At 38.9% G+C, this 26,404-nt stretch overlaps 1 protein-coding gene across 3 annotated transcripts in view; it reads right to left on the bottom strand.

Moving 5' to 3' along the window:
* SH3PXD2A (SH3 and PX domains 2A) overlaps nucleotides 1-26,404 on the bottom strand; it is a 754,429-nt gene that overhangs the window by 586,689 nt on the left and 141,336 nt on the right. For all 3 annotated transcript variants that reach the window (XM_053692438.1, XM_053692436.1, XM_053692437.1), the window contains exon 2: nucleotides 22,300-22,380. In XM_053692438.1, coding sequence (XP_053548413.1) covers nucleotides 22,300-22,380 — 81 coding nt within the window. The remainder of the gene's footprint in view (nucleotides 1-22,299; nucleotides 22,381-26,404) is intronic.

Here is a 26,404-nt window from a genome sequence, read left to right as displayed (position 1 = left end):
GCCACTCCTGTCAGCTAAGAACAGGAATCTGAGTCTACAATTCGCACAAGCTCACCAAAACTGGACAATAGAAGATTGGAAAAACGTTGCCTGGTCTGATGAGTCTCGATTTCAGCTGCACAATCAGATGGTAAGGTCAGAATTTGGCGTAAACAACATGAAAGCATCCTGCCTTGTATCAACGGTTCAGGCTGGTGGTGTAATGGTGTGGGGGATATTTTCTTGGCACACTTTGGGCCCCTAATACCAATTGAGCATTGTTTAAATGCCACAGCCTACCTGATTATTGTTGCTGACCATGTCCATCCTTTTATGACTACAGTGTACCCATCTTCTACTTCCAGCAGGCTAATGCACCATGTCACAAAGCTCAAATCATCTCAAACTGGTTTCTTGAACATGACAATGAGTTCACTGTACTCCAATGGCCTCCACAGCCACCAGATCTCAATCCAATAGAGCACTTTTGGGATGTGGTAAAACGGGAGATTTGCATCATGGATGTGCAGCCGACAAATCTGCAGCAACTGCGTCATGCTATCATGTCAATATGGACCAGCATCTCTGAGGAATGTTTCCAACACCTTGTTGAATCTAAGCCACAAAGAATAAAGGCAGTTCTGAAGGCAAAACGGGGTCCAACCCGGTACTAGCAAGGTATACCTAATAAAGTGGCCGTAAGTGTATATGTAAAAGTCTACTTTCATGACTGCATAAAATATAATTCTAATTTGCATTCTTTTTTTCTTTATTTGACATATATATATATATATATATATATATATATATATATATATATACGGCTCTTAAAGGGACATGGAAGTCAAAAATTAAACTTGCATGAGTCAGATAGAGAGTGCAATTTTAAGAAACTTACATTTATTTCTATTATCTAATGCACTTAATTCTTTAGGAATACTTTTGTTGAAAAGCATACCTAGGTAGGCTCAAAAGAATAAATGCACTACTGGGAGCTAGCTTGTGACTGATGGATACACATGTATGCCTTTTGTTATTGGATCGCCAAATGTGTGCAGCTAGGTTCCAGAAGTGCATTGCTTCTCTGTGTTCTCCATTTGCAGAGATTAAACACATAGTATAGCACATTAATAACACATAAGAGTATTTTCTTTTTGCATTTTAAGTTCAAAGGTAGAGCAATATCAACAAGATTAAATGAAGAAGCAATTGCACCATTAGCAATGTCCTAGAACACCCCTAAAATGTATTTCTAAGAAAAAGACAGGATGATGATAAACACATTGGGGCCGAATTATCAAGCTCCGAATGGAGCCTGATGCCCAGGGTTCCGCGCGAGCCTTCAGGCTCGCCAGAAAACATAATTTATGCTTACCTGATAAATTCCTTTCTTCTGTAGTGTGATCAGTCCACGGGTCATCATTACTTGTGGGATATTATCTGCTCCCCTACAGGAAGTGCAAGAGGATTCACCCAGCAGAGTTGCTATATAGCTCCTCCCCTCTACGTCACCTCCAGTCATTCGACCAAGGACCAACGAGAAAGGAGAAGCCAAGGGTGTAGTGGTGACTGGAGTATAATTTAAAAAATATTTACCTGCCTTAAAAAACAGGGCGGGCCGTGGACTGATCACACTACAGAAGAAAGGAATTTATCAGGTAAGCATAAATTATGTTTTCTTCTGTTAAGTGTGATCAGTCCACGGGTCATCATTACTTGTGGGATACCAATACCAAAGCAAAAGTACACGGATGACGGGAGGGATAGGCAGGCTCTTTATACAGAAGGAACCACTGCCTGAAGAACCTTTCTCCCAAAAATAGCCTCCGAGGAAGCAAAAGTGTCAAATTTGTAAAATTTGGAAAAAGTATGAAGCGAAGACCAAGTTGCAGCCTTGCAAATCTGTTCAACAGAGGCCTCATTCTTAAAGGCCCAAGTGGAAGCCACAGCTCTAGTGGAATGAGCTGTAATTCTTTCAGGAGGCTGCTGTCCAGCAGTCTCATAAGCTAAACGAATTATGCTACGAAGCCAAAAAGAGAGAGAGGTAGCAGGAGCTTTTTGACCTCTCCTCTGACCAGAGTAAACGACAAACAGGGAAGACGTTTGTCGAAAATCTTTAGTTGTCTGTAAATAAAATTTAAGGGCACGAACTACATCCAGATTGTGCAAAAGACGTTCCTTCCTCGAAGAAGGATTTGGGCACAAGGATGGAACAACAATCTCCTGATTGATATTCCTGTTAGTGACTACCTTAGGTAAGAACCCAGGTTTAGTACGCAGAACTACCTTATCCGAGTGAAAAATCAAATAAGGAGAATCACAATGTAAGGCTGATAACTCAGAGACTCTTCGAGCCGAGGAAATAGCCATTAAAAATAGAACTTTCCAAGATAACAACTTTATAACAATGGAATGAAGGGGTTCAAACGGAACACCCTGTAAAACGTTAAGAACAAGGTTTAAACTCCATGGTGGAGCCACAGCTTTAAACACAGGTTTAATCCTGGCCAAAGCCTGACAAAAAGCCTGAACGTCTGGAACTTCTGACAGACGCTTGTGTAACAGAATGGACAGAGCTGAGATCTGTCCCTTTAAGGAACTAGCGGATAACCCCTTTTCTAAACCTTCTTGTAGAAAAGACAATATCCTAGGAATCCTAACCTTACTCCAAGAGTAACCTTTGGATTCGCACCAATATAGGTATTTACGCCATATTTTATGGTAAATCTTTCTGGTAACAGGCTTCCTAGCCTGTATTAAAGGTATCAATAACTGACTCAGAAAAACCACGCTTTGATAAGATCAAGCGTTCAATTTCCAAGCAGTCAGCTTCAGAGAAGTTAGATTTTGATGTTTGAAAGGACCCTGAATCAGAAGGTCCTGTTTCAGAGGTAACGACCAAGGTGGACAGAATGACATGTCCACCAGATCTGTATACCAAGTCCTGCGTGGCCATGCAGGCGCTATTAGAATCACTGATGCTTTCTCCTGTTTGATTCTGGCAATCAATCGAGGAAGCATCGGGAAAGGTGGAAACACATAAGCCATCCTGAAGGTCCATGGTGCTGTCAAGGCATCTATCAGGACCGCTCCCGGATCCCTGGATCTGGACCCGTAGCGCGGAAGCTTGGCGTTCTGTCGAGACGCCATGAGATCTATCTCTGGTTTGCCCCAACGTCGAAGTATTTGGGCAAAGACCTCTGGATGAAGTTCCCACTCCCCCGGATGAAAAGTCTGACGACTTAAGAAATCCGCCTCCCAGTTCTCCACTCCCGGGATGTGGATTGCAGACAGGTGGCAAGAGTGAGACTCTGCCCAGCGAATTATCTTCGATACTTCCATCATTGCTAGGGAGCTTCTTGTCCCTCCCTGATGGTTGATATAAGCTACAGTCGTGATGTTGTCCGACTGGAACCTGATGAACCCCCGAGTTGTTAACTGGGGTCAAGCCAGAAGAGCATTGAGGACTGCTCTCAATTCCAGAATGTTTATTGGAAGAAGACTCTCCTCCTGATTCCATAGTCCCTGAGCCTTCAGAGAATTCCAGACAGCGCCCCAACTTAGTAGGCTGGCGTCTGTTGTTACAATTGACCAGTCTGGCCTGCTGAATGGCATTCCCCTGGCCAGATGTGGCCGATAAAGCCACCATAGAAGAGAATTTCTGGTCTCTTGATTCAGATTTAGAGTGGGGGACAAATCTGAGTAATCCCCATTCCACTGACTTAGCATGCACAGTTGCAGTGGTCTGAGATGTAGGCGTGCAAAAGGAACTATGTCCATTGCTGCTACCATTAGTCCGATTACCTCCATGCATTGAGCTACTGACGGGTGTTGAATAGAATGAAGGACACGGCATGCACTTTGAAGTTTTGTTAACCTGTCCTCTGTCAGGTAAATCTTCATTTCTACAGAATCTATCAGAGTCCCCAGGAAGGGAACTCTTGTGAGTGGAAAGAGAGAACTTTTCTCTTCGTTCACTTTCCATCCATGCGACCTTAGAAATGCCAGTACTATCTCTGTATGAGATTTGGCAGTTTGAAGGCTTGAAGCTTGTATCAGTATGTCGTCTAAGTACGGAGCTACTGAAATTCCTCGCGGTCTTAGTACCGCCAGAAGAGTGCCCAGAACCTTTGTGAAGATTCTTGGAGCCGTAGCCAGTCCGAATGGAAGAGCTACAAACTGGTAATGCCTGTCTAAAAAGGCAAACCTTAGATACCGGTAATGGCTTTTGTGAATCGGTATGTGAAGGTAAGCATCCTTTAAATCCACTGTGGTCATGTACTGACCCTCTTGGATCATGGGCAAAATTGTTCGAATAGTTTCCATCTTGAACGATGGAACTCTTAGGAATTTGTTTAGGATCTTTAAATCCAAGATTGGCCTGAAGGTTCCCTCTTTTTTGGGAACTACAAACAGATTTGAGTAAAACCCTTGTCCTTGTTCCAACCGCGGAACTGGATGGATCACTCCCATTAATAAAAGATCTTGTACGCAGCGTAGAAACGCTTCCTTCTTTGTTAGGTTTGTTGACAACCTTGACAGATGAAATCTCCCTCTTGGGGGAGAGGATTTGAAGTCCAGAAGGTATCCCTGAGATATGATCTCTAACGCCCAGGGATCCTGAACATCTCTTGCCCAAGCCTGGGCGAAGAGGGAAAGTCTGCCCCCCACTAGATCCGGTCCCGGATCGGGGGCCCTCAATTCATGCTGTCTTAGGGGCAGCAGCAGGTTTTCTGGCCTGTTTGCCCCTGTTCCAGGACTGGTTAGGTTTCCAGCCTTGTCTGTAGCGAGCAACAGCTCCTTCCTGTTTTGGTGCAGAGGAAGTTGATGCTGCTCCTGCTTTGAAATTACGAAAGGAACGAAAATTGGACTGTCTAGCCTTGGCTTTGGCCTTGTCCTGAGGCAGGGCATGACCTTTACCTCCTGTAATGTCAGCAATAATCTCTTTCAAGCCGGGCCCGAATAAGGTCTGCCCTTTGAAAGGAATATTAAGCAATTTAGATTTAGACGTAACATCAGCTGACCAGGATTTCAGCCACAGAGCTCTGCGTGCCTGAATGGCGAATCCTGAATTTTTAGCCGCAAGTTTAGTTAAATGTATTACGGCATCTGAAATAAATGAATTAGCTAACTTAAGGAATTTAAGTTTGTGTGTGATGTCATCTAGTGTGGATGATTGAAGTGTCTCTTCCAGAGACTCAAACCAAAATGCTGCTGCAGCCGTAATACATGCAAGAGGTTGCAATATAAACCCTTGTTGAACAAACATTTTCTTAAGGTAACCCTCTAATTTTTTATCCATTGGATCTGAAAAGGCACAGCTATCCTCCACTGGGATAGTGGTACGCTTGCTAAAATAGAAACTGCTCCCTCCACCTTAGGGACCATTTGCCATAAGTCCCGTGTGGCGGCGTCTATTGGAAACATCTTTCTGAATATAGGAGGGGGTGAGAAAGGCACACCGGGTCTATCCCACTCCTTAGTAACAATGTCAGTAAGTCTCTTAGGTATAGGAAAAACGTCAGTACTCGTCGGTACCGCAAAATATTTATCCAACCTACACATTTTCTCTGGGATTGCAACTGTGTTACAATCATTCAGAGCCGCTAATACCTCCCCTAGTAACACACGGAGGTTCTCAAGCTTAAATTTAAAATTTGAAATGTCTTAGTCCAGTTTATTTGGATCAGAACCGTCACCCACAGAATGAAGCTCTCCGTCTTCACGTTCTGCAAACTGTGACGCAGTATCAGACATGGCCCTTATTGCATTATCCGCGCACTCTGTTCTCACCCCAGAGTGATCACGTTTACCTCTTAGTTCTGGTAGTTTAGCCAAAACTTCAGTCATAACAGTAGCCATATCTTGTAATGTGATTTGTAATGGCCGCCCAGATGTACTCGGCGCTACAATATCACGCACCTCCTGAGCGGGAGATGCAGGTACTGACACGTGAGGCGAGTTAGTCGGCATAACTCTCCCCTCGTTGTTTGGTGAAATATGTTCAATTTGTACAGATTGACTGTTTTTTAAAGTAGCATCAATACATTTAGTACATAAATTTCTATTGGGCTCCACTTTGGCATTAACACATATAGCACAGAGATATTCCTCTGAATCAGACATGTTTAACACACTAGCAAATAAACAGCAACTTGAAAATACTTTTCAAAGTAATTTACAAATAATATGAAAACGAACTGTGCCTTTAAGAAGCACAGAAAAAAATTATAACAGTTAAAATAATTAAGTTATAGCATCAATCTTTGTCAGAATATACAGTTTTAGCAAAGGATTGTTCCCCTCAGCAATTAAACAACACAACTTTAGCAAAGGTTTAATCCCATTAGCAAAGATAACAATTTCTGAAAGCAGGAAACAAATTACAGAATAAACGTTTTTATCTCAGTCAAACTATAATTCTCACAGCTCTGCTGAGAGAAATTACCTCCCTCAAAATAAGTTTGAAGACCCCTGAGCTCTGTAGAGATGAACCGGATCATGCAGGGAATACAATTAGTTGCTGACTGAAATATTTGATGCATAGTAAAAGCGCCCCTCCCCCACACACACAGCAGTGAGGGAGAACAGAAACTGACAGAAAAAACAGATTTAAGCAACTGCCAAGTGGAAAAATAGTGCCCAAACATTTATTCACTCAGTACCTCAGTAAATGAAAACGATTTTACATTCCAGCAAAAACGTTAAACATAATCTCTAGTTATTAAACAGCTTTATGTCTTTCTTACAGTGTAATTCTAGTGAATTACCATTCTCCCAGAATACTGAAGTGTAAAGTATACATACATGACATTATATCGGTATGGCAGGATTTTCTCATCAATTCCATTGTCAGAAAATAAAAACTGCTACATACCTCTATGCAGATTCATCTGCCCGCTGTCCCCTGATCTGAAGTTTACCTCACTCCTCAGATGGCCGAGAACAGCAATATGATCTTAACTACTCCGGCTAAAATCATAGCAAAACTCTGGTAGATTCTTCCTCAAACTCTGCCAGAGAGGTAATAACACACTCCGGTGTTATTTTAAAATAACAAACTTTTGATTGAAGATATAAAACTAAGTATAATCACCATAGTCCTCTCACACGACCTATCTAGTTGCTGGGTGCAAGAGAATGACTGGAGGTGACGTAGAGGGGAGGAGCTATATAGCAACTCTGCTGGGTGAATCCTCTTGCACTTCCTGTAGGGGAGCAGATAATATCCCACAAGTAATGATGACCCGTGGACTGATCACACTTAACAGAAGAAACAGCAGTTATGAAGCAGCGGTCTAAAGACCACTGCTCCATAACTTGTCCGCCTGCTCTGAGGCTGCAGACATCAATCCGCCCGATCTTATACGATCGGGTTGATTGACAACCCTTGCTAGCGGCCGATTGGCCGCGAATCTGCAGGGAGCGGCAGTGCACCAGCAGTTCACAAGAACTGGATAAGAGCAAGATGTGTGAAAATAGTGCGCAAGGTGCAAAGTATCAGACTCCTTACAAAAAAATTTAGATCCTTCAATCTAAAAGTGTGCTAAAGAAAGTTTTATGGAGATGTAAGGGCGCTCACAGCTAAAGATACCTAGTAACAGTGTGTTATATAGATATGTGATTGTACATAAAGGTATTGCTCATAAATGTCTGATATGTACTAATAAAAAAATATACATATATGGATCCAAATGAGAAAAATATAATGTCATTTATTTGTACATAAAATTAATTAGCAGCTATAGAGACGTCTCTAATATAAAAACAATATCAATTGAATAAATTTGGATGTTTAAAAGTATCAATGGTAAAATAGAACTTATTGCTACAGAGTTTGCAGAAAATAGTGATACTTTATGTGATTTCACAGGATCACAAAGAGACTCAAATTGATTCTGATTACAGGTTACAATTATGTATCCATACGATACTATTTTCTGTATTCTCTGTTTATTAGGTCAGCTTATAAAAAAGTAAAATCAGCTTGATAAATAAATCTGATATACATTAATATAGAATTACACCTACAGGCCCATTTATCAAGCTCCGTATGGAGCTTGAAGGGCCGTGTTTCTGGCGAGTCTTCAGACTCGCCAGAAACACAAGTTATGAAGCAGCGGTCTAAAGACCGCTGCTTCATAACCCTGTCCGCCTGCTCTGAGCAGGCGGACAGGAACCGCCGGAAATCAACCCGATCGAATACGATCGGGTTGATTGACAGCTCCCTGCTGGCGGCCGATTGGCCGCGAGTCAGCAGGGGGCGGCGTTGCACCAGCAGCTCTTGTGAGCTGCTGGTGCAATGTTAAATGTGGAGAGCGTATTGCTCTCCGCATTTAGCGAGGTCTTGCGGACCTGATCCGCAGTGTCGGATCAGGTCCGCAAGCCCTTTGATAAATGGGCCCCCAAAACTAACATATAGGAACACTTTAAATTGTCCAAACATAAAAATGTTCATAAGATTGTCAATGTTAAAAGTCCGTTGTGACCAGCTATGGGAAATAAGATACTATGTCAAGTAAGATCTTAGTAGTAAAGCCGTTGCAATATTACATATCTGTTATCATATGACTTGTGTTAAAAATCCTCATATGAGATTCCTTTACAATCGTACCTTGAGCTTTTTCTTCTAAGACAGCAGGGTATCCTATGCGTCCTGCAATTGTCTGTCGGTTGTTAGATTCCTCATGTCTTCGGCGTCTTACGTCACACCCGGCACTTCAGGGGCTCGACTTGCGCCTACCACCCGGCACTTCAAAGGCTCGTCTCGAGTCTGCCAATCGGCTCCGACCTCCAGGTCAATGTACAACAGATGGTATATTCAGAGAAATATTGCAGATTTCACTTACTAGTGTGTGCTTCTGCAGTCATTGTTTCCTTATAATGCAAACTTCACCTGCCCAATTGTGGGACTGTGTACCTTCAACATCAGTGTTAATGTCTAACACCAGAATTTCCTAACAACCCGGGTTGCTTATACATCTACCACAACTCCTTTTCTGGCTAAAGGACCTGCGTGCGCAAGCACTAAGGGCAGGTGAAGTTTGCATTATAAGGAAACAATGACTGCAGAAGCACACACTAGTAAGTGAAATCTGCAATATTTCTCTGAATATACCATCTGTTGTACATCGACCTGGAGGTCGGAGCCGATTGGCAGACTCGAGACGAGCCTTTGAAGTGCTGATTGGTAGGCGCAAGTCGAGCCCCTGAAGTGCCGGGTGTGACGTAAGACGCCAAAGACACGAGGAATCTAACAACCGACAGACAATTGCAGGACGCATAGGATACCCTGCTGTCTTAGAAGAAAAAGCTCAAGGTACGATTGTAAAGGAATCTCATATGAGGATTTTTAACACAAGTCATATGATAACAGATATGTAATATTGCAAGGCTTTACTACTAAGATCTTACTTGACATAGTATCTTATTTCCCATAGCTGGTCACAACGGACTTTTAACATTGACAATCTTATGAACATTTTTATGTTTGGACAATTTAAAGTGTTCCTATATGTTAGTTTTGGTGTAATTCTATATTAATGTATATCAGATTTATTTATCAAGCTGATTTTACTTTTTTATAAGCTGACCTAATAAACAGAGAATACAGAAAATAGTATCGTATGGATACATAATTGTAACCTGTAATCAGAATCAATTTGAGTCTCTTTGTGATCCTGTGAAATCACATAAAGTATCACTATTTTCTGCAAACTCTGTAGCAATAAGTTCTATTTTACCATTGATACTTTTAAACATCCAAATTTATTCAATTGATATTGTTTTTATATTAGAGACGTCTCTATAGCTGCTAATTAATTTTATGTACAAATAAATGACATTATATTTTTCTCATTTGGATCCATATATGTATATTTTTTTATTAGTACATATCAGACATTTATGAGCAATACCTTTATGTACAATCACATATCTATATAACACACTGTTACTAGGTATCTTTAGCTGTGAGCGCCCTTACATCTCCATAAAACTTTCAGTTCACAAGAACTGCTTGTGCAATGATAAATGCCGACAGCATATGATGTCGGCATTTATCGATGTGTGGCGGACATGATACACTACATCGTATTATGTCCGCTCGCACTTTCATAAATCGTCCCCATTATCTTTTTATTGGCTCCAATCACAATATATAATGACAAATTCCCACTTACATATACCCTTGGCTCATAAAGATGGTTGTAACATTTGACTTATATGTGTTTCTGTTTACATCCCTTTAAATTTAAAGCTTTGGTTTTGGTTGTATTGAAACAATTAGTGATGCACATTCCTTTATGATTAAATCCATATTGGTCCGTATTTAGACCAGTTTTCACTTTACAATATGAAGCTGCTCTTCGTGACCTCTCTCCATTAGCGCAATTACGTCATTCTGAGTACAATGCAAAGTTGCAAACCCTTAAAAAGAAACAGGGTCATGCAGAGGTTGCACACAATAGTGTTTCATGACAAGAACACAACAACATGAGTTCTGTTTCCTTGCTAAGATTATCCAAAAAAGACATGACCTACAATGTACTATATATAAAAGGCAGAATAATATTTGATACTTGCCAACTGTCCCAATTTCCCTGGGACAGCCCCGGCCCCCAGGTTGTATCGTAGCATTAAAAGTGCCAGGAGTTTGTACCACGTTATCTGTCCTAGGTGTAGTAGTGGTCTTGATGTCTGTGGTTGTGGGAATCAGACACAAGGGCCCCTATTTATGAAAGGCCTGTCGGACATGATCCGACGTTGCAGATCATGTCCGATAGACCTCGCTGAATGCGGAGAGCAATACACTCTCCACATTCAGCATTGCACCAGCAGTTATTGTGAACTGCTGGTGAAACGCCGCCCCCTGAAGATTCGTGGCCAATCAGCCGCTAGCAGGGGGGTGTCAATCAACCCGATCGAATACAATCGGGTTGATTGACACCCCCCTGCTAGCGGCCGATTGGCCACGAATCTTCAGGGGGCGGCGTTGCACCATATTTGATACTTGCCAACTGTCCCAATTTCCCTGGGACAGCCCCGGCCCCCAGGTTGTATCATAGCATTAAAAGTGCCAGGAGTTTGTACCACATTATAAAAATCTTTCCTAGGTGTAGTAGTGGTCTTGATGTCTGTGGTTGTGGGAATCAGACACAAGGGCCCCTATTTATGAAAGGTCTGTCGGACATGAACCTACCTCGCTGAATGCGGAGAGCAATACACTCTCCGCATTCAGCATTGCACCAGCAGCTCTTGTGAACTGCTGGTGCAACGCCGCAGCCTGAAGATTTGTGGCCAATCGGCCGCTAGCAGGGGGTGTCGATCAACCCGATCTCTCTCCGCCTCCTCAGAGCAGGTGGACAGGTTATGGAGCAGCCGTCTTTAGACCGCTGCTTCATAACTTGTGTTTCTGGCGAATCTGAAGGCTCGCCAGAAACACGGGCCCTCAAGCACCATACGGAGCTTGATAAATGGGCCCCAAGGTCTTACTGTGCTTGTTTCTATTGTGGTATGTAAGTCTTTACATTGGAACAACAGAATAATAAAATATTTAATTTGGGTGAACTGGCATTGGTGACTGTCGTGCAGTTTATATATTAGATTTGATCCAAAAATATACTAAATTTTTGTGTGAATCATAAAAGAACATTTTTGGATTTAATGTCCCTGGATTTTTTTTCTCTCCATATATTGGCCTCTATGTATTGGTCTTGTTAAAAGAAAAAAAAAATGTAAATACAAAAGTGTTTTGCTTCTCCTTCAATAAAGGATACCAAGAGTATGAAGCAAAATTGATAATAGAAGCAAATAAGAAATGTGTTTACAAATGTTTGCTCTATCAGTCGCATTAAATATTTTTCTTAGGTCTGTTTAAGATTTCAGTTGTCACAAGACACAAACATTATTTGTTCACGAAAAATACTCTGAAAGTGCTCAGTCAAAATGGGGTTAAATCTGAGAGTTAATTAACTTTTTCTTCAAACTGTTTGGTGTAAAACATTAGAGAATCGGGGCTTCCCACTGGTGCTTGGCCCCCATTTACTTATAAATAGGACCTTTCAAGGATTATTCCCCATGATTGAGACAACATTTCCTGTCCATAACACTAACTGCATTGACAAGTTTGGCCTGATGAGAACTTTTTTTTCAAATCTACCAGGAAAGAGTAGGAGAGCAAAATGCACAAGGACATAGAACTGAAGTTTTAAATACGTTAACAAAAGCCCTCACAATCTCAGTCATGTAGATCTAAAGACAAGTTATAGCCAATGTGTCTACGGGAAGAAAAAATAAAGGTTTCCATATATAAAATGTTTAACATCCGTTTCCAAAGCAAGTCTCTAAATCATTACGTACAGCTGAGCTCTTTAAATTAAAGGGACAGTATACTGTAAAATTGTTTTTCCCTTAATGTGTTTCCAATTACTTTTTTTCACAAGCTGCAGAGTATAAAACGTATGCGATTTGCTTTTTAAGTTTTATTTCATTATATCAAATAGCTGATTTTGTGTTTTAAAGCCACAACCTAATAAAATGGGTTGAGCTTGTAGGTATAATCAGATCTCATTACTTTATTACATTGTGTACATATACCTAGTTCGTTATCTTATATCTGTCCATAAACCAAAGACCAATCCCATGAGAGTACAATGGAAAATTAACATTTTATTACCTAATCTCTTCTATGCCCCGCTGGGAGTGTAATTTATTATTCTGGCTGTGTTTACACAGCTTATCTATAGCTTGGATTTAAGACCAACAACTTTCAGGATAGGTGGGGATACCACAGGCTAAATCAACTATTTCAAATGCCAATAAAAGGATAACGGAAATACTTGTAAACAATTTAATACACTCCAGCAGGTAAAGTGGATCATTGGGAACAAATTAAAGGTAGAACATTTTTGAGTAAACTGTCCCTTTAAAGAGGAACAATTAACGGAACTGATGACTTTAGCAAAAGTCTGTTTCACCATTTAAAGGGACGTGGCAGTGTTGCGTAACTTTTATGTATCACTTTCAGGAGTAATTTGTGGAAGCACTTCTTTACAGAAAGGGTGATTGATTCATGGAAGAAACTTCCACAAGAGGTGGTAATGACAAACACTGTGGAAGACTTCAAGAATGCCTGGGATAAGTATAAGGCTGTCCTACGAAAAAGATAAAAATTCGAGCTGATCTAGCAAATCAAAAGTTGTATCACATGAGCTAGCTGCCAAGCTGAACACAGACAGCGAATACCATGGTTCATGCAACTGCTGCTGCTGATTGGCTGACCAGCTTATTCCTGCTCGGGACCAGCAGTTATATGTGACTCCCAAGTGGTACTTTAAATATATGTTTAACCCCTCTGTGGAGGTTAAGCACAGACTTAGAACATGCAATTTCAGTACTATCAATGCTCTAACAAATGAGAAAATGTCATTTTAAAACTAGAATCTTATTTTAAATATGCAGGTAAGTCAGTAGCACCAGGTTTTCCCATATTTCCGCAGAACACGTTATTTCCAGTACAGCTAGGTATTATGGGTAAATATGCAAATGCAGTCACAATGGCTTGGCTTTGTTGCTTAATTTTAGTTTCTTACTGTAAACATGGATTTCCTTATGCATAGAAAGCACTGTTCAAGGGAACTTTTTCAACAACAAAATATTGGGTCAAAACTGCAATGGTATTGAAAAATTAAAAAATATTCAACTTCATAATTTTGCAAATCCATTGGGCCATGGCTTAAAAAGAACATGTTCAAATGAGGATCTTTGCCGTTGTTATCTGTCAAAGCCAATTAGGAACATATATATATATATATATATATATATATATATATATATATATATATATATATATATATATATATATATATATATATATATATATAGGAGGTTTAGCCTTGAGAAGTCAGCAGGGTGCATTTCAATTTCAGAGAATTAGAAAATCTACAATTTTTGACATATAAATTACAAGAAAATGTGGCACTATAATAAAGGTATACTGCAAAGTTGTTTCATTAAAGGGGCAATGTACTGTAAAACTGCTTTCCCCTTAAAGGGACAGTATACACCAATTTACATATAACTGCATGCAATAGACACTACTATAAAGAATAATATGCACAGGTGATGATCTAAAAATCCAGTATAAAACCATTTAAAAACGTACTTAGAAGCTCCCAGTTTAGCTCTTTTGATTAGGATGACTGGAACACCCAGTGAAAACAGACACTCCCCCCTCCCCTTCCTCTGAATATGAAAAGACCCTTTACACAAACATTAGCAAGCTGGAGTAGGTATACAGTAAAACTTTGGGGCTTGGTTAGGAGTCTGAAAATCAGAGCAATGTTATTTAAAAATAAGCAAAACTATAGATAAAAAAAAACTGTATGGGCTATTTAACCCTTTAAGTGCTAAGCACTTTCCCACCTGGGTGCTAAGCTGATTTAAGTTTTTTTTATTTATTTATTTATTTTTGATATATATATATATATATATATATATTTCCAGATTCCCAAGACTTACACCGTTGGAAAGGTTAGGCGATTACCTTTTTAACGGTGGGTCTTGGGGGTCTGTAGCTGCTTAGATGCCTGAGATACAGTCTTCTAAGTAGCATGCCCCCTTTACCTATACTTGTCATTGTAATTTTTAAATAAAGTTGAGCAGTGACCTCATCACGCCATTGTGCTTGGCGTCTCCGTGCAAAACGTGAAGCCCCGGCGATGCCTGTCACTATACAGACCAGATCCTGATCTCCCTCAAGGTGAGAGAGTGCTAGCGACAGCTCTGAGCCATCGTTAGCACCTGAGTGGGAAACTCTGCAACAGCTCAGAGCCGTCGTTAGCACTGAAAGGGTTAAATGGATCATCTACAAAACATTTATGCAAAGAAAAATCTAGTGTATAATGTCCCTTTAACAATGACTTGTTATACCAGCTGCAGAGTATAAAATGTATGATAGTTTCCTCCTTTGTGTTTCTTTTTGTAAAGTAAGTAGATTGATTTGCTCTTTGGAACCACTACACATCAAAATAGGCTAAGTTTGGGCCTACATCGGAACTCGGCAACAGCAACAACAAGGCCACAATAGAGCAGCTTTGCACTAGCCAGCTGAGGAGCATCTAGGAAGAGCCCAGGAGGGCTGATTACAGCTTATCATCTAAATAAAAAGGGACACATTTTTGGAAGGCCACAGCCTGAAAAGAAAGGTGCAGAGGCAGAAGGTAATATGCTACAGCTTTCCTCTATATTTATAATATACTTTCCCACTAAACTTGGAGCATAAGGGATTGATGGTAATCTATCTGCACGAGATTTATTAATTTATATAAGGTCCAGTGAACATAAAACAGCAAGAGTGTGGCCTGGAGATCACAGAGCCCCACGTGGGAACTACAACAGGCTTGTATGTCTAAATAACACAATTCAGGCTACATAACTTATATCTATGTAAATGTAATATTCATCAAATAGGGGATTCATAAGTTTTAGGTTCTTTTCAATAAGAGTTGACATTTATAACATCTAAAAGTCTTCCTAACTTGACTGTGCAACTACAGGGGCGCTATCAGGACACGATTAGTAGACTAAATAAGCAGCTCTCAAAGGTCATATGACATTAGAACCTGAATTCCCTATCTAAAAAAATCAAGATGATGTTCATTATTTTTGCAAATCTGGAAATGTTTTAAATGCGGTAGTAATAAAGGTCGGCCTGGAACAACTGAGAACTGCGGTAATGAGATAATACCCTCAGAAATGCTGTAATAGAGCTGAGATATTGGAATTGTGACCCTTCTTTATTCTTATATAGCTGACTGGCTGAGAACACCTCATAAGAGAAAGACAGAAAACTGTTATAAATACTCTGTAAGGAGGGAATAACCATAAAACAAAATGAAAAGCAGAAACCAATCCATGAAAGAATGTCTCTCAAAATCACAAACAAAGTTAAAAACATTGGATAAAACTACTTGTTCGCCAAAACAACACACCCTGATAGAAACCTCAGAGGAGGAAAATGGACATCAGGGAGATATTCCAAATAATGAACTTCTGAATCAAATAAAATCTTTTTTTCACGAAGAGCTAAAAACTGCCCTATATGATCTCAAGCAGGACATTAGGGATATTGGAGGTAGAACAACAGAAATTGAAAACAAGCTAGAAGATATTTCAGAAGAAATTCCCCAAATTCAGCATACACTTTTAGACCACTCCATTTACATTAAAAAGCTTGAAGATCAAGTAGAAGATCTGGAGAACAGATCCAGACGCTCTAACCTTCGAATCAGAAACCTCCCGGAGGACTATAAAAACTTACAAGCTGATATAACTGAAATTTTTCACCAATTAATCCCAGATACGGAACCCAACATGCTGCTAATGGACAGAGTGCATAGAGCTTTGACCAAACCCTCCCAATCCAAGACAAGGGATATTATTGTCAAATTACACTACTTTCATATTAAAGAAATGATCCTACAAGCAGCCAGACAAGCTCGCACTATTACATATGAGGGGCACAATATCCAGATCTTTACTGATCTATCGCCAATAACACTGAGAAGACGAAGGGAGATGAGACCAGTGGTGACAGCTCTCTTAAGAGAAAATCTAAGGTATAGATGGAACTTTCCATTCAAACTGATTTTTACCCATAAAAACATCACACACTCTTGCTCAACGTTGGAAGAGGGACTAATGATTCTATCTAAACTGGAAATCCAAGTTGAAGAAGGAGAGTCCCAAGCCACACCAAAGCCTTTGAGAAAGCCTATACAGAAGGACTGGTCTGTAGTAAACAAAAGGGGAAAACCCCAAAAAATGAAGCCAAATTCGACCAGAGAAGAGGATGACGACAGCTCTCCAGAGGAACCATCTACAGTAACATGACATTCTCCTTGTTGGATGTTGAGACCCATACTACTGCAGGAAGAGGTGGACTATTAGGAGAACTGTCCTAAGGATCACAAGAAGATAAATATAAGAAGATTTAAACTCGTTATCACCTAGACTTTCATGTTGCTGATATGAGGAGGACTAAATCCAACGTTATATCATGAGAGTCCAGGGTTCATTTATACCCTTTCCTAGTTGCTATATATTAGCATTTCTCACTTCCTATCACACTTTATTACCTAATATTGCTTTTTATTTGTCTTTCATATCTCAGCTTTTTGTTTTAGTATTGTTGATATCATTTGCTCATTATCTATCTTCATGAGATGAGACCAAAGAAATGTTGTCGAGAGTTCCAGAGTTGACCTAAGTTAATAGTACTTGTATTTTTACTGATGCGCAAGCACGCAGCAGGTTGTAAGTATTTATTTTGTTATTGTTTAAAGTTATATACAGTCTCAAATGTTCAAATGTTGATGATGTATAAGACAGGTCCACAAAGAAACATGTCTAGAAACAATTTGACCAACATAAGCATATACCCAGATAGAAACTATGCACATTAAACTTATATCTCATAATGTAAGGGGGTTAAACACCAACATAAAAAGGAAAAAAGCGATTGCAGAATATAAATCCCAAAATGCCCACATAATTATGATACAGGAGACACACTTTACTTCAGAATCTACACCCAAATATTGGGATAAGAACTACCCATTGCAATTCCATGCACTTAATAACAAGAAAAGGTGTGGGGTGTCCATTCTCCTTCATGCCTCCCTAAATTTTAAGAAAGAGGAAATTCTCAAAGACAAGGAAGGGAGATTTTTAGTTGTAAAAGGCTCAATCCACAATACCCCGGTAATTTTAATGAATGTATATGCACCTAACGACAATCAAGGGCCCTTTATATCTAGAATAAGCAGACTATTATCAAGCTGGAAAAAAAGTAAGATCATCATAGGGGGGGACTTTAATTTGACATTAAATGATGATTTAGACAGAACCACACAAATAGCTGGCAAAAAAAGGCGATCAACCCCGGCACAGCAACTCCTAAAAGACCTACTCTTAGATTTTAACCTCATAGACAGCTGGAGAGCATTTAACAAAGGAGTTAGAGATTATACCTTTTATTCTACGGTTTATGGCACATATTCTAGAATAGACCTAATATTGGTTAGCCAGTTGCTCTTACCACTAATAACATCTGCTACCATACGCAATTGTGCATGGTCAGATCATGACATGGTGATAGTGGAGTTTGAAGGGATGATTAATCCACACAGAGCTAGGTCCTGGTCTCTGCACCCTAGCCTACTTCAAAATGACATACTACTGCAGAAGATACAAAAGCATATTAAAGACTTTGTAACTATAAATGAAGGGACCACGACAAATCCAAACTTTGTTTGGAGTGCACTTAAAGCCTCTTTGAGAGGGTTACTGATAGAAGAGTCAGGTAGACTTAGGAAAGCACACAACTCCAGAATAGATGAGCTTAGAAATGAAATTGATACCATAAGGGACCAGGTAGTAAAAAAGAAGCAAAATAAACTAGTAAAACTACTCAACAGCAAAAACGAGGAACTAAATCAACTTCTAGACAGGGAGGCGGTCCAATCGATCAAAGTGGTAGACACTAGATATTATATATATGGAAACAAGCCAGATAGGATGCTAGCGAACAAACTAAAGGAAATGACTAGGGCCTCCACTATTCCACAAATTCAAAAGGCTAACGGCCAAGTCACTAATGACCCACTCCAAATAGCAAATACATTCGCTGAATTCTATAATAAACTTTACAATTTACCCATTACCAAATCAGGAATTAGCATAAGGAAAGAATTAGACAACTTCCTAGGAAATAGTAAATTACACACAGTAACAGAAGAAGAATTAGATTCCCTAAATGCCCCTGTCACGATACAAGAAGTTCTACTGGCCATTAAGGAATTAAAAAGAAATAAGGCACCGGGCCCGGATGGGTTTCCAGGCTCGTTCTATAAAGATTTGCAACTATCGGTGGCTCCCTTACTGGTGACTTTATATAATAATATTTTACAAGGCGTAGATATCCCCCCAGATCTGTTAACTGCAAGGGTGACAGTCATTCCGAAGCCTGGAAAGAACACACAATATTGTCAGAATTACCGGCCAATCTCATTAATTAATCAGGATTTGAAATTGTTCACTAAAATTCTTGCAAATAGATTAGCCCTGCCCATTAGAAAATTGATAGATACAGATCAAGTAGGCTTCATCTCACAGAGAGAAGCTCCAGATAACACACGAAAAGTGATTGACCTAATTAATTTCGCGACAGTGAAGAAAGTGCCTTCTCTGTTTCTAGCTTTGGACGCAGAGAAGGCATTTGACAGAGTCAATTGGGACTATATGTTTGCAGTCATTCATAAAATGGGAGTCAGGGGGCCCTTCATTAATGCTCTAAAAAGAATATATTCCACTCCTGATGCATTCATTAGGCTTTCAGGATATCAATCAACACGAATTCAAATTCGAAATGGCACAAGACAAGGGTGCCCTCTGTCTCCCTTGCTTTTCGCAATATGCATTGAGCCATTAGCAGTGCTAATAAGAGATAACCCAGATATTGCAGGACTTAGGGTAGGAGATAGAGAATATAAAATATCCCTTTTTGCGGATGATGTCATCCTTGCAGTAACGAAGCCGCTTCTTTCCTTGCCAGTAATATATTCTATTATAAATAAATTTAGTCTATTATCGGGTTATAAAATTAATGAAAGTAAATGTGAAGCCCTTAGTACTCACCTCCCAAATACGACAAAGAAGTTATTAGAAATAAACTTTACGTTTAATTGGGTTAGATCATCCCTTAAATATCTAGGTGTTAATCTCACAAATGATATCAATAAACTATACAAAGAAAACTATACCCCCATGTTTTTACAGATTAGAGAACTTCTACTTAAATGGGCCAAATATAATATATCACTCTACGGGAGGATCATATCAGTCAAAATGACAATACTCCCTAAACTCTTATACTTATTCAGAACCCTCCCGATAACTATCCCAACTGCTGAGTTACATAACTTGCAAAAGGAAATTTTAAAGTACATCTGGCAGGGCAGGAGAGCAAGAATAAGCAAACAAAATCTGATGAGGCATAGGAGAAAAGGAGGGATTGGATTACCAAATCTAATTGCATACTACTATGCAGCCAGAATGGCACAGACCACACATTGGTATAGGATAGATCAAACACCCCAGTGGGTACAGTTAGAGAAAGACATCTTAGAGGTAGGAAGATTAGACACTATTCTCTGGGCGACGAAACAACATCGACCTTGGCATATTGAGGAATATGTCTCGATTAGACATACCACCTTTATCTGGGATAAACTAACCAAGACATACCCCATAATTAATGTTAGATCAAGACTGACACCATTAGCTCCAATCACTTCACTCATTAGCACACATATCCAAAAGAAATGGGAAAACAAGAGCCTTTATCGAATAGCGGACACACTCATAAGAAATAAAATACTGACCTTTTCCCAATACAAGGAATTAGGCACCCCAGAACAAAATGAATGGTATCATTACCTACAGCTCACATCTAGGGTACGAGAAATAATGGGATCAAATAAACCCCCATCTAACACCACATTAGAGACAATATGCCTGTCCAATACTCGTGGGAAGGGATTAATTGCACTATTATACCCATTATTTAGTGAGGGAATCAGCAAAGAGAAGAGTCATTTTATGACCAAATGGGAACAGGACTTAAACAGGACCTGGACATTAGAGACGTGGCTTTCAAACATTGATAGAGGCCTTTCATTCTCCCCAAATGCATTGCTAAAAGAAAACTATATCAAGGTTGTATATAAATGGTATATGTACCCCACAAGACTCACCAATGCTCAGATAGATAATCCCCATATGTGCTATAGGGGATGTGGAGAGACTGGTACATATTTACATATGTGGTGGCAGTGCGAGAAAGTTAAAAGAATATGGGACATGACATCAGCTTATTTAGGAAATATCCTTGAGACTGAGATTGATCTAACCCCAGAACAAGCCTTACTACACTTCCCTACAGAAGACATTAGTAAAAGACACCATAAATTAGTAGCAATGATTTGTACCATAGTAAGGATCTCTATAGCTAGATTTTGGAGGGGAGACCCCCCCACATTTGATTATATCGAGAAGAGAATCAACTATCACTACAATATGGTGAGTGCCTCAGCAGCCATACTGAACACTAGAAACAAATTTATCCAACAATGGGAACCATATATTATGCATATAGAAAAGGTAAATAGAGCTAGAACCTTAGCCACTTAGATAACATCAGAACCTAAGGTCTGTAAGGGAATATATCAGGGGAGTTCCAGATCACTAAGATTATTAAAATTAAACAGATATAAATATATGGAGGAAGGGGAAAAAAATTAGATTGTAAGATGGGAGGCTAGTCCAGAATGCTATCCGACAACCCCTGAGATTTGAAGGTTACAGTTTGGGGTAAGGAATCTAGAGAGAAAAAAGTAAAAGATTTAAATTGTACTAATTGAATGTATAATGAGAGAAATAATTTGAAGACTGTATTGTTACTGTTTGATTGTTTATTTATTGATATTGATGATGTTACATGTTCATTTTACATAATATGTGAAAAATCAATAAAAAGATTTCAACAAAAAAATAGGCTAAGTTTGCAGAGATATCAGACATCCTTATCTTATCACTCAAATGCTTCCCTTTTCTTATCTCTGTCTCTATACAAACGTTAGAATTTGTTTTCGAAAACTAACATTTTAGAACTTTATCTCTCTCACAACCTACTGGTAGTGTAATTTATTCTCCTGGCTTTGTGTATATAAGATGTCAATAGCCTATGTTTAAGAATAGAAACTTCCAGTATAGATAGCCATACCGCAGCAAAATCAGCTATTTAAAATGCCAATATAAAGTCAAAAGGGCTCTTTGTAAACAATTTAATATACTTCAAGAGGTAAATCAATCATTGGGAACAAATTAAAGGGGGGAAAATAAGGGTAAACTGTCCTGTTAAATGTGTTTATTGTTCCTTTAAATTTTGCTCTCAGTGTTTACTGTACCTTAAAATGTTTACTCACAGTTAAAGCTCACAATTAGTTTGTTGACTTTCTGTTTAGATCGTAATATCATAAATAGTTTAGTATTTAGTAAGCCAGCACCTTCACAGAATGAGATGTTTTATTGTTCTTGCAAAACGACACAGTTATCTTATTCAGTAAAAGCATAACAGGTAACATATAAATGGGTGATATTTAGATTTAAATGAAATATTTTGGAGAGGTTAACACAAGAACAAAAAATATAATTCAGTCTTCAGAACATAACTATATTGAGTACAAGCTTCGTAATTACCTGGAGATCAAAAAATTTGCTGTATCTCCGATAAATGATTTGCGATGTTGAGTCTGACCATGTTACATTTATGATATACACCTGTAAAACAAAAGAGAAATAAACATTTATTACTGTACAAAAAAAACATAAAGGATCAGTTAATACAGTAGATTTGCATAATCAACAAATGCATAACAAGAAAACACATTGGATCCCGATTTAACAAGGGCCGAATGGCCCCTGTTCCTCTTTTATCCGTGCGAGCATTTAGGCTCGCGGGAAACAGGAGTTAAAGGGACACTGAACCCAAATTTTTTCTTTCATGATTCAGATAGAGCATGCACATTTAAGCAACTTTCTAATTTACTCCTATTATCAAATTTTCTTCGTTCTCTTACTTTCTTTATTTGAAAAAGAAGGCATCTAAGCTATTTTTTTTTGGTTCAGGACCATGGAAAGCACTTGTTTATTGGTGGGTGAATTTATCCACCAATCAGCACGAACAACACAGTGTGTTCACCAAAAATGGGCCGGCATCTAAACTTACATTCATGCATTTCAAATAAAGATACCAAGAGAATGAAGAAAATTTGATAATAGGAGTAAATTAGAAAGTTGCTTAAAATTGCATGCTCTATCTGAATCACGAAAGAAAAAATTTGGGTTCAGTGTCCCTTTAAGAAGCAGTGGTCTTAAGACCGCTGCTCCTTAACTCGTCCGCCTGCTTTGAGCGGCGGACAACAATCAACCCGATCAGATACCATTGGGTAATTGACACCCCCTGCTAGCTGCCGATTGGCCGCAAATCTGCAGGGGAGGCATTACACAAGCAGTTCATCAGAACTGCTTGTGCAATGCTAAATGCTGACAGCGTATGCTGTCGGCATTCAGTGATGTCTGAGCGGATCATGTCGGACAGACATTTGTTAAATCGGCCCCTTAGTCTGTACTTTAAATGAGTAGTAGATTTTTTTCTGACAAATGTCAATGTTATGTCTAACATAACCTCCCCCTGCATCATGTGACAGCCATCAGCCAATCACAAATGCGTATGCGTATATTCTGTGAATTCTTGCACATGCTCAGTAGGAAATGGTGACTCAAAAAGAGAATGTGCACATTTTGTTAATGAAAGTAAATTGGAGAGTTATTTAAAATCGCTGCTTTATCTGAATTGTGTAAGTTTAATTTTCACTTGAGTGTCCTTTTAGCTGACAACATACAAAACTGTACAACATAGCTAGTATGTGCATTATTTGTTAAATAGCCTCTATGGTAAATCTATAACGGCAAATACAAAATGCAAAGGTTCATTTATAAAACAATTTCCTATTTTCTGCTTCATTACAGATCCAATCAACCGCAAGTTCATCCTCTTTCCGCCTCCTGAATTACTGTAAGAAAAACACTCATCGCACTGGGCAGATCCTGTCTGTTCTGTTAAAGGGACGTAGAAGTCAAAATGAAATAAATGCCGGTAGCGTATGCTGTCGGCATTTATCGATGTGCAGCGATCATGATACGCTACTTCGATCATGTCCGCTCGCACGTTGATAAATATGCCCCTTAGTGTGCAATTTAAAAATAATATTAACATCAACGCATTATTGAATTTAACTCTTTTGCTTGGTTTGCTTTATTGAAACGTAGCTCTGATCCATGCACGAATCCGGAGGTAGGTTCAGAATAGTGCACTGAATACTATATGCATAAAATTGTTACAAACATTGTCACGGACACGGCTGTCATACAGTGGCTAAGACACGTGCACTGTCTTGAGCCTACCTAGGATACAAAGAGAATAAATTAAAGCAAACACTAGATATATAACCGCTGCTCCTTAAAGGGACACTCAAATCAAAATAATCTTTTATGATTCATTTAGAGGAGCAGTTTTAAGACACTTTCTAATTTACTTCATTATCATATTTTGCACAGTCTTTTTATATTCACACTTTCTGGGAAACAAGATCCTACTGAGCATGTGCACAAGCTCACCGGATATACGTATACTAGTCTCTGATTGGCTGATGTCTGTCACATGATAGAGGGGGCTGGAAAATGGGAGAAAGAAATTATATTTGTCAGAAAAAAAAATCTACTGCTTCTGCCAGACTGCTATAGACACATGCACGCTCCTAAGCTCCTATCAACCTACATAGGTTCACTCTTCAGCAAAGCATATGAAGAGAAGTAAAGAGATGTGACAATAGAAATAAAATGGAAAGTTGTTTCAAATTGCATGCTCTAGCTGAATCTTTAAAGTTTAATTTTGACTTTACAGCCCCTTTAAAGGACCAGTCAACACATTAGATTTGCATAATCAACAAATGCAAGATAACAAGACAATGCAATAGCACTTAGTCTGAACTTCAAATGAGTAGTAGATTTTTTATAACAAATTTCAAAGTTATGTATGTTTCCACTCCCCTTGTACCATGTGATAGCAATCAGCCAATCACAAATTCATATACGTATAGTCTTTGAATTCTTGCACATGCTCAGTAGGATCTGGTGACTCAAAAAGTGTAAATATAAAAGATTGTGCACTTTTTTTTAATGGAAGTAAATTGGAAAGTTGTTTAAAATTACATGCTGTATCTGAATCATGAAAATGTAATTTAACCTGAGTGTCCCTTTAAGATGTAATTTGTCCAAAAAAAGCATTCTTTGTTTGAGGAAAATACTTTAAAAATATTATTTAAAAGAACAGTGTACTGCCATTCTTTACCCTTTAATTTGCTCCCAATTATACATTTTACCTGCTAAAGTGCGTTATATAGCTCCTTTTCTTTTCTTTTGTTATTTGAAATAGCTGATTTTGCCTGTGGTATCCCCACCTGTACGTAAAAATCCAATACTTAAAGGGACACTAAACCCAAATTTTTTTATTTAATGATTCTGATAGAGCATGCCATTTTAAGCAGCTTTCTAATTTACTCCTATTATCAAATTTTCTTCATTCCCTTGCTATCTTTAATTAAAAAGCAGGAATGTAAAGCTTAGGAGCTGGCCCATTTTTGGTTCAGAAACCTGGGTTAGCTTGCTTATTAGTGACTAAATGTAGCCACCAATAAGCAAGCGCTCTCCAGGGTGATGAACCTAAAATACACTTCCAGTCAGAATGCAGGGCAGCTGTACACTGTGAAACATAAAATAGGTGGAGGTATATTTGCCACACATGTTTATGCCACAACAAAACCTTAAATGTTCCTTATAACAGTGTTTCTCAAACACGGTCTTCATTACCAACAGGCCAGGTTTTCATTATAGCTGAACCAGTGCACAGATGAAGTAATCAGCTGATCAGTAACCATGGTTACTAACCTGCTCTCACCTATCAGCTGTGCACTGGTTCAGCTACATTGGAATGTGAAATATTCATATTTTTACGTTGGGTTACCACCCTTGAAAATTGGCGATCGGGTTAGCGAGTGAGTAGGGTGTTCTAGCGGATTTAGGGTGCAACCGTGATCGTTAAAGGGACACTGAACCCAAATATTTTCTTTTGTGATTCAGACAGAGCATGCAATTTTAAGCAATTTTCTAATTTACTCCTATTATCACATTTTCTTCATTCTCTTGGTATCTTTATTTGAAAGGCAAGAATGTAAGTTTAAATGCTGGCCCATTTTTGGTGAACAATCTGGGTTGTTCTTGCCAATTGGTGGATAAATTCACCCACCAATAAACAAGTGCTGTCCAGGTGTCTGAACCAAAAAATGGCTGGCTCCTTAGCTTAGATGCCTTCTTTTTCAAAAAAAGATAGCGAGAGAACAAAGAAAAATTGATAATAGGAGTAAATTAGAAAGTTGCTTAAAATTGCATGCTCTATCTGAATAATGAAAGAAAAAAATTGGGTTCAGTGTCACTTTAAATACCGCTCCACTGTAATCTGGCCCTAAATAATTTCAGCAGCTGTGCATTAAAGGAACATAAAACCCAATTCAGATAGAGCATACATTTTATCTATTGTTAAATTTACTTAAAGTAAATGTAAATTTGAGCTTATTAGCTCAAGTCATACAATAGAAGTTAAATCTTATCTTCAGAGATATTTCACATGAAACGCTATACGGACAACAGCCGACCCTCCAGTCGCCATATTCAGCAATTGATTGAC

The sequence above is a fragment of the Bombina bombina genome, chromosome 9 (assembly GCF_027579735.1).
Source record: "Bombina bombina isolate aBomBom1 chromosome 9, aBomBom1.pri, whole genome shotgun sequence".
Taxonomy (NCBI): domain Eukaryota; kingdom Metazoa; phylum Chordata; class Amphibia; order Anura; family Bombinatoridae; genus Bombina; species Bombina bombina.
Note: the sequence above shows the minus strand (reverse complement) of the source record. Positions and strands in the feature narration are given on the sequence as shown.